Below are 15,698 nucleotides of genomic sequence, written 5' to 3' on the forward strand. Positions count from 1 at the left end.
GCCTCTTCAAAACTGAATAGTCATAACTTCATAATACCCATGCACTAACTCTGTGTATTTTTTTTCTGTTCTGAAGTCATATACCTTATCTGGCATAAAATAACTTGTCAAATCTAAGACACCTGAGCAACTGGATAGCCTTAACTCTATTGAAAGTTTAACATACAAATGTTGTGATGCTGATCATTGTCTGATTTCACTTGCATTATAGCAAGGCTTCAGGCAGATGTGTTTTGAATGACCCTTTTTTGCTTTAGCCTTCCAGCATTGGCTCCATGGCTCTCACTGAAGGAGCTTTGTCGCAGCATGGTTTGTCCAGGGTTGTGTACAGCGGACCTCATCCTCAGAGGGAGATGTTAACAGCACAGAACAGGTGAAATTGTATAATAGGATTTTGGTTGAGAATCACTAATGAATCTTAACTTATTATAGTTTTGAATGTAGTTATAGATTGAAGGTGGAAACATGTATGCTGTGTGTTGTGGTGGGTTTTTTCTGTTTATAAACACATGTAAATGTAGATGCAGAAAGACCAGCGGCATATATTACTGCATGAAGAGAAAAAGCTTAGAGAACCAAACTACTCAATTGTCGATTTTATTAAAACGAAATACCAGATCTGTTCAAATAACTCTTGCAAATTTCTGCTTAAACTTGTTTTCTTTTAAAGAATAAAATTGGTAAAGTAATTCTGTTGTTTCTTGTAAATCCCAGGTTTGAAGTGCTGACTTTCCTTCTGCTCTGTTACAATGCTGCCTTAAGCCATATGCCTGCGGTTTCTCTTCAGTCATTGTGTCAAATTTGTTCAAGGTAATTTCTGTAGGTTAATTACACTGAAAAGGCTTTTCCAACTTGAAATGCATCAGTTTGAAATTTTTGTATTTTTAAAAAAAGCTTCAGGTTCTTCAAACCAGCTTCTAAACTTGATTTTTTAAATTTTTTTTTTTCATAAGTGTTCACAGTTGCATTATTTGCTTTTAAAGTATCTCCTATATAACCTTGGGCTGAGATCTCAAAACAAGGAAACTGTGACCTGGTTTATGTACAGTGCTGTTAAGTGGAGAATTCAAATCAAGGGAACTGTTTGTTTTTAATCAAAGTAGTTGTAGGTTTGTTAACTAAATAAAATCAGAAATGCCTTCTAAAATCGTGGCAAGTTTTGCATTGCAAGCTTACTAAATAGATTTGAATGCTGTGCAAGTTGAAACTTCCTTGAAATTATCTTAAAACTTGAAAATAGGAATGCATTGATTCTTACTGATGCTTTGGGTGTTTCTAAAATCTGCTGTTAAAAAACTGAAACACACACTTGCCTGAAATCCCACCTCAGATTTGATTGCTCTGTCTATTTTTGATCCAGTTCTTTTGAAATGGTAGTAAACTTGTTTATCTCTAGATTTTTGAAGTGGGCATGGCATTGAGGAAAAAAATTACAATGCTCTTGTTAACCCAGGGTGTCCAAGAGACACCTAGAAGTCAACTACAGCAACGATTTACCAGTTATAGGTCCCAGGTTCCTCACACAAACAAAACATGATAGTGGATGCCTGTAAGATTATCTCTTCTTCAGAGTAGGTTTGAAAGCATTGGAGCACTTGGCAACACTTACAAGTCTTTGTAAGATCTTTGTTAGATGTGTCTGTCTGAAACTTATTTTGAACTCTGCCAGTAGAGGGCATGCCCTTCTTCCATAATAAGAAATATTCTGCTTCAGCACAGCGTTGTTGATGGATATCTGCCTGTGGGTCTGTTGTAGTTAAAATGTATACTGAACACCCAGCTTTGTAGAGTTCTGTACAAAGGTGGTTCTACATTATTTACTAATGTCAAATACATGATTTCTTTAGAATTTGTGTCTGTGGATTTCCTCGCCAACAAGTGAGAAAGTACAAGGGAGTCAACAGCAAGATTCCAGTTTCATCTGAATTTATGGTGCAAATGCTAACAGGGATTTATTATGCTTTGTAAGTTGTGGGTTTGTTTTGGTTTTTTTGTATGCATACAAAATAAAGAAATGTCAACTTAATTTCTCCACTCAGTTAGGCATGCTACCTTTGAAATGTTCTGTTTTCTATTGGGCAGATGCTGTGTCTAGCAGTAAGGTCCTCAGGAAGAGAACATAGTTCTCCAACTGTTTAGTTGAAGTTACCTGTGTTGTATTGGGGAAGGAGGTTTAGAACAGCACTTAATAGGTATAACTGCTGTTGTGAAGAATCTTTTTAAAAAAACCTTTTCCAACCATTGCCTGCTGTCTGCATTTTTGTGTGCTTAGTTTTGGCATCAGTCTAGTTAAGGAAAAAAGGTCTTATTTTTTTTCTCTGAAACCCTGATATCTACCCTTTGATAGTTCTATTAACGTGTGACGCTCTCTTATTAACTGAAATAATTAGAGACCAAGAACACAGAAATACTCAAAAGGTGGAGTAATATTAAAACAATCCTGTTTGGATTTCAGAATATTTCATGATCAATAATTAATTATGGAATTTTTAACCTGCTCAAGGTGACCAATGAAAGTAAAACTTTTTCTCCATAGTTGCTACTTCCAAATAATTCTCTAAATAGCAGGCTTACTGCTAATGGACACAAGTAGTTCAACTCCTCTAAGCTGAGCTCTCAAGGAATACTAGATCTGTAAGGTTATGTGACCAAGAAGGCTCACCTGTTATAGATGCTTATTGTTATGCATATATTTACCTTTATAGTTATAATGGAGAATGGGATCTGGCTCGTAAAGCTATGGATGACATTTTGTATAGAGCACAGCTGGAACTGTATCCAGAACCTCTGCTGGTAGGTGTTGTATTTGAACAATTTTGTAAGTAGACTTTTTAGTCTAGGCAATCCTTCCTGTGAACGTGCATGATGCGACATCACACCAGGAACCTAAATCCCATGAGGTCTCTGGCTAGGCTTGTGTGAATAGCTAGATTTGCAAGTATACGCACACACGCACAGGTATTTTCGATGTAAACAGTTACTTTGTCATCTTCCCTAGTGAACATCTTATTTTCAATAGAAACTTCTAAGTTTTGAAAGCTCAGATGGCAGTGCAGAAGCACTTTGCAGTTCGTGTTAAGTGAACATCTTATTTTCAATAGAAACTTCTAAGTTTTGAAAGCTCAGATGGCAGTGCAGAAGCACTTTGCAGTTCGTGTTAAGTAGTAGCCACATCTTTAAACGGGAAACTGTTTTAAAAGTGGCAGGTATTAAATGTAACTTAATTCTGGGAGCTAATTGCAACCTACATTCTTTATAACCCCTTTTTGAGCTTAAACTGGATTTGTATACAGTATTCTTGGAGTAGTAAGAATCCCTCAACAGAGTTCTTCTAAGAACTTAACTGCATTTTTTTCTGTTCTAGGTTGCTAATGCAATAAAGGCTTCGCTGCCTCAGGGTGCCCTGAAATCTAGTAAAGAAGGTACAAGATGCATTCAAGTTGAAATTACACCTACTTCATCCAGAATATCAAGAAATGCTGTGACTAGCATGTCTATACGAGGGCATAGATGGAAAAGGCGTGGTAAGAAACACATTTTGCAATGAATTCTCAGATTTTTACACGTTTAAAATATTTAGAATTTTGTTATCGCACATCTTCATTGTGAGTAAGCCAGCAGCATTTTGGAGCTTTTTATATTTCTTAACTGCTGAATAGGAATCCTAATGCAGTTCAGGTAAGTATATTGCCTATTTCCTTATTCATGTTTAAAAAACATTTTGTTAAATGGAGCTCTGCAAAGTTATTGATTATTTAGAGGCTGATGTTGCTGTTTTCTTCTGAAAAGTAGTGTCTAGTACCTGAAGCAAAACAAATATGTAACAGCTTTATGGCAGAACCTCAACTGTTTTAAATTACTTAAATAAAAATAGGATTTAAAGGTAAAGGGGTAAATCATTATGTTTTGGTGTTGTGGCTTAACCATATCTGGCAACTAAGTACCACACAGCCACTTACTTGCTTCCTCCCCCAGTGGGATGGGGGAGAGAATCAGAAGAGTAAAAGTGAGAAAACTCGTGTGTTGAGATAAAGACAGTTTAATAGGTAAAGCAAAAGCTGTGCATACAAGCAATTCATTCACTTCCCATCAGTAGGCAGGCGTTCAACCATCTCCAGGAAAGCAGGGTTCCATCATACGTAACAGTTACTTGGGAGAACAAATGCCATCGCTCCGAATGTCTGCCCTTTCCTCGTTCTTCTCCCAGCTTGATATGCTGAGCATGACATCATATGGTATGGAATATCCCTTTGGTCAGTTGGGGTCAGCTGTCCCAGCTGTGTCCCCTCCCAGCTTCTTGTGTACCCCCAGCCTACCCGTCAGTGTACTGGTGTGAGAAGCAAAAATGGCCTTGATGCTGTTTAGTTACTGCTCAGCATGAATTGGAATTATTAAAATAAACATTCCCCTTTGTCTTTGCCTGTACACAAGAGCTGAAATAAAAATGCTACAGAATCAGTATTGGAACCATCCTGATAAGAATAATTTCGCAAATACGAAAATCTAGAAGTTTTACAATTACTACCATCTTGCAGGGGTGATGCTGAGTCAAATTTGAAGAGAAAAGGATGGGACAAGTATTTCCGGCAGCAGATGACAGGAAGGTGAAATGGAAATAGGAATAATAGTAGGACTCAGAATGCTGTATTTTATGGAAGTCTCATAACAACCCAAGTGAGGAGTACTCAGTTTAGGAGTGAGAATTGAAAGATTAAGGATCTGTGCAAAAAAGCTCATGCCAACATTTTGTTTGGGTTATTGGGAAGACTTTGGACTTGCTTCAATGGTACAGGATTTAATGAACAGGAAGAAAATCTTTTGGTGTAGGGCAGAGTTAGTGGGCAACTTGTATAGCAGGTTGTGGGAGTGATTGTAAATTTGAACACTGTGTAAAGATTATGCTAGTTTAAAGGCCAAACCTGCCTCTATAATATCTTTGACTAACTGACCATCCAGTTGTTTTGTTTTAAATGGTAAGTGTTCCATGCATATACTACTTCAGTTAAGCTCCTCAATATTTTCCTTATGAATACTAACAAAATTGTTTGTGACTTGAAAGCCTCTTTAAAGTCAGAGTGGATGGTGTCCTGATTTCAGAACTCCTAATAACATAATTCAGTGCCTCAAAATTCCTGAAAAAAGACGGATAAGAAATAGATCTTCAGGGACAGCATGCAGAAAGAATAACAAGGCTTATGGTTACAGATGCTTGTTTGAATTAAAATAAATACTGGGATTGGTAGAAATCAGGTGACAACCATGTGCCTCCTGACTGGTATTCTTTCTCTTGCAGACTTATGGGGAAGAAACTTATTCAGAGGTATTATTTGTATGCTTCGGTGTAGTAAAATTTTGTTGTATAAACAGATGAGGAAGCTAGAGAAGAAGCTGAGTAGTTTGAACATTAAATGGACAAGAGGACTGGATTGAAATTATCCATTGGGGAAACAAGAATGGCAGTTTTCGTTGCTAGCTATTTGTGTAAAATAAATAAAAGAATTACAGCCAATCATACTTCCAGCTGCAATGCATGTGCGTTATTTTTTTTCTTAATCTTTTAAAAAACTCAGTTTACTATGAGGGATTTTAGACATTAGATCTTCCCAGCCTTTGGTAGAACTCTAGATTGAAATCAGTTTTGAAAAAGATTGACAACATTTAATCTTGTTGTGATATTCAACACTGTATCTCATTATTTAGAACTGTTGCTTAGAAGGACTTTTTTTTTTAAATCAAATTGGTATTGTGACTTCAAACTTCTAAGGTAAGTACTTTAGAGGTACTAAAGGTGAAGGTCATTTGCTAAATGAATCCATCTGCTCACAAATGGATAATATTTATAGAGTGAATTGACACTAGCCACCACTTACCAACAAATTATTTAGTGCTATTGAATTGCCTATAAATCATAAAGCATAAAAAAGAGGAGCATTAGCTCTTCTATCTAGCATTATTTTTCTTGTAGTGTTCATGTTTTAAAAACATGAATGGCATCTCTATTTGCCACTCACAAGTAGAGGAAAACTAGAAAATTCATGCAGTGCATAAGGGACAAAACCATCTAAATGGATGGTTATTCGTGGAAGCTAGGACAAAAACAAACAAGCAAGCCCTAGCAACTCGTTCCTTATTCATGTAAAATCTGCCAGACTGCCCTGTAAAAGGATTGCTCAGGAATAACTCCTGTGTGTGGAGGTAATGCATGTAAGAGAAATACTGTGATGTAACCAACCAAGTAAGAAAAGCCAAGCAAGTGTTGGCAAGATGTATAACACAAACCAAAAGATATCAACTAGAGAAGAAGGACAAGATGTTATTTTTCCCCCATTGCAGAAATGTTCTTTCTTGTAGTACACAAGGTTTGAAACATTAGTCTTTGAATGCTAACATTGTTGTGCAGGAAATGCAGCTTGGGCTTGTGGTTAAAATTTAATTACAATCCAAATGGGCAGTTTGCTTGTGAGATCTGAGGTAAATGATGCAGACGACCATAATAATAGAGTAGACTATGACTGAAATATCTTTTGAATTAGTTCTTAGCTAGTAATAATGAAATGCATTTATCATGGTTGGCTGTACTGCTCGAAACATTCAGAAATGTGACTCCACGTGCATTTTCCTTCAGCTGCTCTGGGCATGTTTATATATAGCCTTCAAACTGACATAATTATTCAGTTTTGTCTTTGCGCTATGTAGCAGTATCCTTTGTTTTCTCTTTTGCTACATTGCCTTTTGCACTAGGTATTAATGTCTCTTCTCAAAGGAGAGACACTCAGAGTTGTCCTGGTTAAAGCAGTATTATCTTCAAAACAAAGCACTACGAACCTGAAGGTTTGTTTTAGGTGTTCTTGGAAGTTTTAAAATAAGGAGGGGATGCTACTATGAAGGACATAGATTTTGTAGTCATCCCTGCCATGAAACTGTAGATGCTACTTTAGATAGTGCTAGTAGGAGTTGAGATACCCAGTATCCCATTTTTTTTCATTAATTTTCTCCTGTAGTTCAGTGTTAGACTTGGAGAAAAGTATATTCCCTTTCATTGGAAGTAGTTAATATCCCTTAACAAAAAGATTAGATATAATTCTGCTGCGTAGAACTCCAAGTTTTTTGATTTTTTTTTTCCCCAGTTCATTGTAGTAATGGTTGCACAATTGTGGGGATGCAGCAGTGGTGAGTGAACAGCTGATATCACAGTAGGATAATACATTTAGGATATTGCATTACATAGGGCATTGCATTCTTTGACTATAACCTGTTAGGGAGGGATAGAATTCACTTTTCTACAAGAGGCAAGGGAATCTTTGGCAGCAGGCTGGCCAACGTAGTGAAATGGGCTTTAAACTGAAGGATTGGGGGGTGGGATCCAAACTGGCAATACTTACACCATCACATCCAACTGAGGAATAAGCCAAGCCAAACAGAGTAGCGAGAAATGTTCCTTAGCTGCCTCCCATGACAGAACCAGAATGCAAACCATCTCTAGGGTGTGTATGGCTACAATGGATCTTCTTGCACCCCTCTAGGGAAACCTGCATTCACACGTGGCTCTCTGAAATGCCTGTACGCCAATGCACGCATCATGGGGAGTAGGCAGAAAGGACTTGGGATCTGTGTGCAGTCGCAGTGCAATGATCTCATTGCAGATAGAGACGTGGTGGGATAGCTTGCATGACTGGAATGCTGTCATGGATGGCTATGTGCCTTTTGGAAAAGGTGGGCCAGCGGGGATTGGTGGTGGGCTTGCTCTTTATATGAGAGCGCAACTGGAACATATCAAGCTCTGCCTAGGGGTGGATGAAGAACGAGTCAAGAGCTTATGACTGACAATTAAGGGGCAGGCTAATATGGGTGACACTGTTGACTGCATGATGGTGGAGTTCAGGATTCTGAGCTTCTGGAAAAACTCAAATGGAAGAAGGAAGTTTGCAGAATGTGAGAAAAGGGACTGGCCATGTGGAAGGAATATAGAAATACTGTTGGAGTATGTAGGGATGCAATAAGGAAGGCCAAGGCCCCCGGGGAATTATATGTGGCAAGGGATGTCAAGGACAGCAGGACAGGCTTCTGCAAGTAGATCAGTAACAAAAGGAAGACTAGGGAAAGTGTGGCCCTGCTGCTGCATTTGTGTGCAACCTGGTGTAGGTGAACCTTTTTAGCATGAGGTTTGGACTAGATGATCTCCAGAGGTTCCTTGCAACCCTGACCATTCAGTGATTTAAAAACGCACACCACCAAAACCCAAGAACTAAATATTGCTATGATACAAAAACTGAAACAAAAAAATGCTTCCTCTGTTACTTTGATATCTGCTGTGCCCTCTGAGTCTCCTTTCTTTGGAGCTGGAGGGTGTTTATTAGCTTTTCTGCCCTCAGTGGAGAAGGAACTGACAGTAAGCTCTGTTCTGCCCTCTCCTCTCTCTCTGGTGTCCTGGCCCTAAATGAAGTCTTTAGCAGAATCAACTTGTTCTTATGAGAATAAGCGGATCCTGAGAAGAATTTCTGCTGAAATAAGGTGCCAGTGATGGGGCAGCTGGAAAGAGTTAGAAGATTGCTGTAGGAGAGGCACAGGTACCTCGCCCTGGTGAAGTTAGACGAATGAGGCCAATCAGCGTGTTGACCTTCTCTCCTCACTAACCTTTCTGCTCCCATGTTTTTAGAAAAAAGGCAATATTCAATATTTGATGGTGGTGGTATTATTATTATTTGCTTATTTTTATTATTACTATTGCAGTTTGCAGTGCTTAGTTGTTACCTGTGTTGAAAGACTTCTGGGAAAAGTACTGTTAGTAAGTTACACTTGAAAACAGTTCTAACTTGAGTGTCCTGCCAAATACAACGACGTTAATTGTGAATAGCAGGAATTGTTAATGCCATTTCCTTTGGGTAGTACAACTCGTCAGATACTTTCATTAGTGGTTCACTAGTTAGAAAGAAACATGATGCTTAGCATCCGTGTGGAAAATCAGGGGTAGCTCTTACACCAGTGGACAATGTCTACCCCTGCCAAAACAACCTTCTAGCTCTGAGACTTGCTTCGTTGTTGTGGTAAGTGCAGACAGCACAAATGCTAGTGAAAAGCCAAGTGCTGTAGCCCACTTGACATACAAGTACACTGTGCCCATGGAAAAGTTCTCAGTGTGGAAAAGGGAGAGGAGAGGATTCCTCCCAGCTAAAAAGTATTAGAGCTGCAGCTGTGAAAAATAATCTCAGCATAAATTCCTCTGATTCTGGATTTCATACTGTCAGTTAAATGCCTCTGCTGCCGACTTTTGTCACGTGCAGTAGCAAATGGGCAGTATAGTCTAGGCAGTCCTTAATCCTCAGGTCTGAAAGGGCTGCATTATGAATAAAACAGAGGGATTCAGCTGAGCTTTATTCTGAGCTGTGGCTGTCTGACTGATGGCTTCTTTTTATGGCTTCTTTTTTTCTTCTCCAGATCATCTAAATGCAGTTTTGTGGTTGTAGAGCTAGTGCTGAGAAAGCAATTCTGAATACTTTTAAAATACAAACCTACAGACACTGAGAATACTTCAAACACTATGGAGCTGACAAGTCACTAGGATTGGAACTTGTTACTTTGCATATTCTTGGAATTCCCATGAAGTTTCAACTCCTGTTTTTATTTTCATTTGTTTTCTGTCAAGAGTTCATCCTTCTCAAACCTTCTCAGCTAATGCAGACAGGCGTTTTTGAGTTGGAATTTGTTTTACCGGCACCTTGTAGGAACTATTGCATCCTTAGCACTGAATATCGCTATTAAATCTGTTGTGTTTACATGCAGACATCATTCTCACACTTCAAGTAGCACTGGAGTTTTCTGTTTACTTGGAGATTTTGGGCTATGTCTGCAGGAATCTTTGTCTGTCTTGAAGTAGTTTTTTGGCCAGGCGGAGTACTTGTATATCTGCTATTGATGACCTACGCAGATGAAAAGAAGTAGTGTTAGAACCAAGCTGCATTGGGTTTTGCCTTAATTTCTTTTTTTTTTCCCCAGTACTGCAGAAAGTTGTGGTGCTTTCCCTTCTCTCAACTTATCATCCCTGTTTTCTCAGCTGGACTTAGTGTAATACCTGACTCACGTGACACAAATAAGTTTATGACAAAATAATTTAGGTGAAGCTTACAGAAAAAAAAATTGGAAAGGCTGAAGAGTCAACATTTGCGCTATAGTATCAGTAGGTGCTATAATCTACGGAGAACTCCATAGGTTTTATCTGAATAAGTTTATTTTAGTAACTTTCCTACTTGTAATTATCATTCTGGTTGAAAATAGTTTTTTGATATGAAGAAGGGTAACGGAAGTGTAAGTGTGTTTGAGTTGGCTTTGAAGTTCCACTATGCATTTTCGGGCTGCATAGCATCGTGACATTGTATGCGTGGAGTTTCTGGTCTTGCATGATAACACATGAAACTGATATACCATTTCATTGCAAAATGTTTCACTTTAGCGTGGTGATGCAGAGAATATAGTCATAAATGTAAATTATGGAGAGTTCTTTGATTTCTGATGTTCTCTGAATGTTTTTCGTGTTCCTCAGAAATTTCTGTTTGGAAGGACCAGGTTTGGGGCTTTTCAGTCTGCGGGTGCAGGCCATCAGTTGCAAGAATGTAGCCTGCAATTTAAAAATAAAGCAAAATTCCATACACACTAATGTTGCTAATTAACAACAGGTTAATATGTGAACATCTGCTTTAATTCATAATGCTTTAGTCGTCTGTATCTATTGGCTTTTGTTTCATGTTTTGTTTCAGACATCTTTTGTTGTTTTTTTTTTCTTATCCATCTTCAATTCTAGAACAACCAGAGAATGGTAATGATGCTACTGAATTGGGCAACTTTGTCATACCTGAGATTAGTGTCACAAATGTGGCTGGAGAGAGGACCGGGAATGGGGAAAAAAGCAGAGCACTAGCAGACAATGATGTGCAGCATTTACAGGGAGTACAGGAAACAGCTACAGATCCTAGAACTGACAGCAAAGGCATGCCAGAAATCAGGAGGCAAAAGTCTGTAAGAAAAATGATGGAGGATGGAATAAACTCATCTGGCAGAGTGCAGTTTTAGCAGAGCACTTGTAGCTGCACTCTAAGGTACCACTGTTGATTGAAAGGGTCACTGCTGCATGTTTGAAGAATTAAAGTATGCAGTTAATGTACTTGCATGTGTAATAACACAAATGCATGTATCGCACCCAGCTTTGTCTGTGCCACAGACGATGACAACGTACTTACAAGTAGATTTATTTAATCTCAAGAAAAAACACTGTGAGACTCAATGTACCTTTGAGTTTATTAAGTGTATTTATTTGGTTTACAAAATCTAGTGATCAATGGGATGAAGAATCCATCAAAATGGATGTGTGCAGTACCTCACTGTGTACCTCAGATTTCCCAAATTCCACCTTTCATGGTATACCGGAGATCTAATATTGTGCTGGAGTGTCCAGCTCATACCGCTGGACCTATGATGCAGAGTGACCTTTCTGTCCTAAAGCATTCTTGGGTTGCTAAACGTATAGGTGTCTTATTGGATGTCCCGGGGCATTGATCACATTCCTTTATAATTAATGAGCTTTGCAAAATCATGTATTGGAGCACTTGCTCAAAATAAGATTTACACTTTTTTTGATTTGTGTGGTGTGTCTTCTAATCTATACATTTCTAATCCCCTGCATGAATTAACAAGACTGCATTTCTTTTCAAAATCATTACAAAATAAGATTGTGGGCATGCTTTTCAATCTTTTCAATGCAGCATTATTTGCTGTGACTTTATATTCTAATAAACCTTAGTTCCAAAATGCAATGGAATAGGTAAGTGTTTTGTCTTCTGTTCTTTGTTCTATTGCTTTATGGCTTCTTGCTTGTAAACAAAAAAATCTAGCAATACATAAAATCGGTAAATGTCAGGAAGTCAGTTGCTAATTGTTTATTTTTTTTTCTGCCATGCAGGTAATACTGATTTAGCAATTCAAGAAGAACTCATTGAAGTATCTGAAAGCGATGAAGGGTTTTACTCAAGGGCTACTTCTAGCACAAGTCAGTCTGCACTATGTAACAGCAGCAACACGAGCAGTAAGAACCTTCTAGGGAAGAGCCAGCGAAGGTCTGGAGGAAGCAAAGCTGGAGGAAAAGAAAAAGAAGGAGAAACCTGCAGAGAACACTTGTCACGAAAACAGACTCAGAGAGCCATGAGTGAGAATCTAGAGCTTGTCTCTCTGAAGAGACTGACACTGACAACTAGCCAGTCCCTGCCTAAACCTGGCAGCCATAGTCTGGCCAGAACGACCACTACTGTGTTTAGTAAATCCTTTGAACAGGTCAGTGGTGTCACAGTTCCAAATAGTCATGCTGGTGCATCTGGTACAGAGGCAAACAGGTATTCAGCTTGCAGTCTTCAGGAGGAAAGACTGATATATGGAACGGAAAGGACAGATCTTCCGCTTTTAAGCAAACAACCTAATCAGCAGCGACCTCCTAGTATCAGTATAACTTTGTCAACAGATTGATATATTAAATTGGCAAGTCTGAAAAACAAAATGTCGGGGTTTATGCTGATAATGGTACATTGGTATTTTAAGCTCCTTAATATGCTATACATTACTTTCTTAAACCTCACCCCCATAAATCCTTCGTTTGCTTACATTTGGCAGTAATAGTAAATAGATAACAGTTACAATTGTTTTGCATCAACTTCTAATAGCTTGGAAAGTTCCTCTTTGACTCACTGTATTTATACTTCTGATTCCTTACGGCTTCTTGTGAGGTTTACGACTCCACCAGTTTAACAAGCACTGGTTGGTTGGTTGGCCGCTGACCAAGCTGTGTGACTTTGCAGATGTACAGTATGGGAACAAATAAAGCCTCTTTCCCAGATTCTACTTTTCTCTACCACTTGGTGTAGCCCAAACTGCAATACTTGTTTTATTTAACAGAAGTCTGGCAGTGTGGGCGTGAAATTTTGGAACAGCGTTGTGAGGACGTAGACATTTTATGATTTAAGTTAGTCATGAGAAAGCTGTGCTTACACGTAAGATTAAAGCAGGAAACATCAGTTCAGTGTTTGATGTTATTGTGGTTTTTGTAATGGTCATTAGTGCATGTTGCAGTGGTCATACTTCTTTCTGCCTATGAGTCTGAATTATCAATACGTCTTGGTCTTATTGTGTGTCTCTGAAACTGGGCCAAAAGTCATACAGCAGCAGTACTTGTGGATAGGAGTTCTTATCAGTTGCTATAATAATCACTCTTTAGACTTAACAAATTGTGTGACAAAGTCTTTCTTTCTGAGTTTTAAATATCAGGCAAAAGTTACTCACTGAAAAGTCGCTGCCAGCAGTATTTCTATTATTTATGGGGAAGAGATGTAGATAGCGTAATGATGTTATGTAGGTAATAAGAGATGAGCCCTTGGTACTGACTCAAGCAAATCAGGAGTGTGAATGTGTTTAACATGAACTTTGTACTTGAGACTAAGAGAATATTACCAAAGGATGTGTACGTTTAGTAACTTCTAAGCACAAAGGGAAAATATAATGTAAATATAACTAGCCCTGTAATTGCTAGTCTTTTGTATCTATTTTCTGGCTTGAAACTGTAAAACAGCAGCCTGTTCAAGGTTACTTGACCTTTACCCTTCATTTAGTTTGGTGACTGTTCAATACCAACTTTTATAATGTAAATATTTTAATTTAAAAATGGACATCAGAACTGCCTATGCAGAAATTTGGAGAAGGAATAGGTGACAAAACCACTCCAGCAGCAGTGATTAGCTGCTAAATAGCCGATGTAGTATTATGAGTGGAGGAAAAGGATGAAGATCTAAGGCAGTCATTCCCAGCTGTCCAGATTTCTAAATGCTGGAATTCTGATAGACTTTCCCCATTTGCCTGAAGAGAAGTTTAGATATCCAATTTTTACTTTAACTGAAGCACAAGTAACTTTTCAGCAGCTAATGTTATTCAGGTTTATAGCAATTAATAAGATAATTAATGAAAAGAAATCAGGAGACATAGTTGATAGATGAATTGTATAATTCTACTTCTAAGACTGCAGGCTATGTGTTTACATTTCTTAATAGTCAGTATGTGGAAGAGCTGCATCAGTCTGTAGATGTTTGTTTTATGAATGTGCTGCATTTTCCTCCATTCTTCAGTTTGTTGTGTGACACTGTTGTGTTCTAGTACAGTATTTCACCTTTTTACAGTGAAGTGTTTTCTTTATTGTACATAAAGTCCCTTACATTCCTAATGTATAAAATACGAGTTTGTCTTGTATAGTGTTTAATACTTTGGCCAGTGAAATAAACTGGTTCTTTCATTTTGTATGTTTTTGTAACTATTTTGTACAGCAGAACATTTTGCCTCTGGGGTTTTTTTTTAGTATTTTTTTCTGTAGTACTTGTTAGACAGCACAATTGTTTCAGGTTCACTAATCCATGTGGCTGCTGGGGCATGCATAACCACAGGCATCACAAGAGTTTTAGGCAGCTGATGGCAGATATTGGGTGGCACTACACATGGTGAATGCAGAGCTCTTCCTTTCCTTGAAGTTTCTTCTAGGTGTTACAAAGAAATAACTTGCAGAACTTAACAGCTGCCTCCTGATCTGCTGAATGATCAGTGTAACAGTTAAGATGATTTTGGAAACACTTTACTGGAATTTAAATTGGAACATAAACTAGAATTGATAAATAAAACTGTGGTTGACAAATGTTTCTTGTGACGGTGTTAGTTGTGATTTGTGTTACAGTTTTTACATAGTTCTACTGTTTTTGTTCATGGTTGTTCAATTTATCTCCACAGCAGACACTCTGTCAGGCGGGTGTTGGTGTAAAAGATGTTTATTATACTGTGAAGATTTAGTCTTTTTAGCTATAAATAATTAAAACGTTGAAGGATCTAAAATGCCATAAAATGTAGCTCTGTAACATAATGTTCATAATACAAGTCAAACATTTAGTATAAAGTATAGTTTATCTTTTTATTTTATCCAGCTAATTATTCTGACTGTGATCTGGCTTGAACCCAAAGCATAGGCTCACGTTGGCAAATAGTAAAAGGGAAGATTGTTGATACTAAAGGCTGCTGCTTCTGTGTGTATGTGGTTTCACTTATGTTTTGGTCTCTAGAACAACTTACACAACGAGTGTGTTTTTGTGAACTGAACTCACACCTTCGTTCTGATCAAATCTAAAGAATTTATTTCCTGATGGCAGTAGTAAAACTCAGTTTTGCTTCTTACTTTTCTCATAAATGGAAAAGAAAATTAAAAAAAAAAAAAAAGTAGGATGGGAGAGAGGGAGAACAGAGTTGTTTGTTGTCCAAATGCCTGTAGTGCAGGATTTGGGGGCTGAGAGGAGGGAAGTAGGACAGGAAGCAGATATATTAATTCTTTCATGATATTTCTGAAGTTGTCAGGCTCTTGGGTTTTGAGCACTATCTGTTCAGTTTAGACTGATCAATGAAAAATGTGTATTAAAGAAACAGAGATCTTCTGACAGTCTAAGGAAAACCTATTAAGTCATCCCATATTGTAGTCTACACGGGAGTGAGTATTTCTGATGAATACACTCTGAACATCATACAGGGCTGCAATGTTCTGCAGGAAAAATATTATGTAGGAGTGAGTCATCTCAAATTATAATAAGAGAAGTTATTTTAATGCTGACATTTATAACTGACCTTACTGTTTTAAATCA

At 37.9% G+C, this 15,698-nt stretch overlaps 1 protein-coding gene across 4 annotated transcripts in view; it reads left to right on the plus strand.

The window, feature by feature from the left end:
• The window catches only part of HYCC1 (hyccin PI4KA lipid kinase complex subunit 1), a 54,982-nt gene extending 40,270 nt beyond the window's left edge, over positions 1-14,712 (plus strand). For 3 of the 4 annotated variants that reach the window (XM_054058630.1, XM_054058629.1, XM_054058631.1), the window contains 6 exons: positions 258-373; positions 715-810; positions 1,848-1,964; positions 2,706-2,793; positions 3,365-3,524; positions 11,951-14,712. In XM_054058630.1, coding sequence (XP_053914605.1) covers positions 258-373; positions 715-810; positions 1,848-1,964; positions 2,706-2,793; positions 3,365-3,524; positions 11,951-12,507 — 1,134 coding nt within the window. In that variant the 3' untranslated portion in view covers positions 12,508-14,712. Of the gene's footprint in view, positions 1-257; positions 374-714; positions 811-1,847; positions 1,965-2,705; positions 2,794-3,364; positions 3,525-10,795; positions 11,091-11,950 lie in introns of all 4 variants that reach the window. The other variant, XM_054058633.1, reaches the window with a different exon arrangement.
• Positions 14,713-15,698: the final 986 nt, after the last annotated feature.

Source organism: Cuculus canorus, chromosome 2 (assembly GCF_017976375.1).
Source record: "Cuculus canorus isolate bCucCan1 chromosome 2, bCucCan1.pri, whole genome shotgun sequence".
In the NCBI taxonomy this organism is placed as follows: Eukaryota; Metazoa; Chordata; class Aves; order Cuculiformes; family Cuculidae; genus Cuculus; species Cuculus canorus.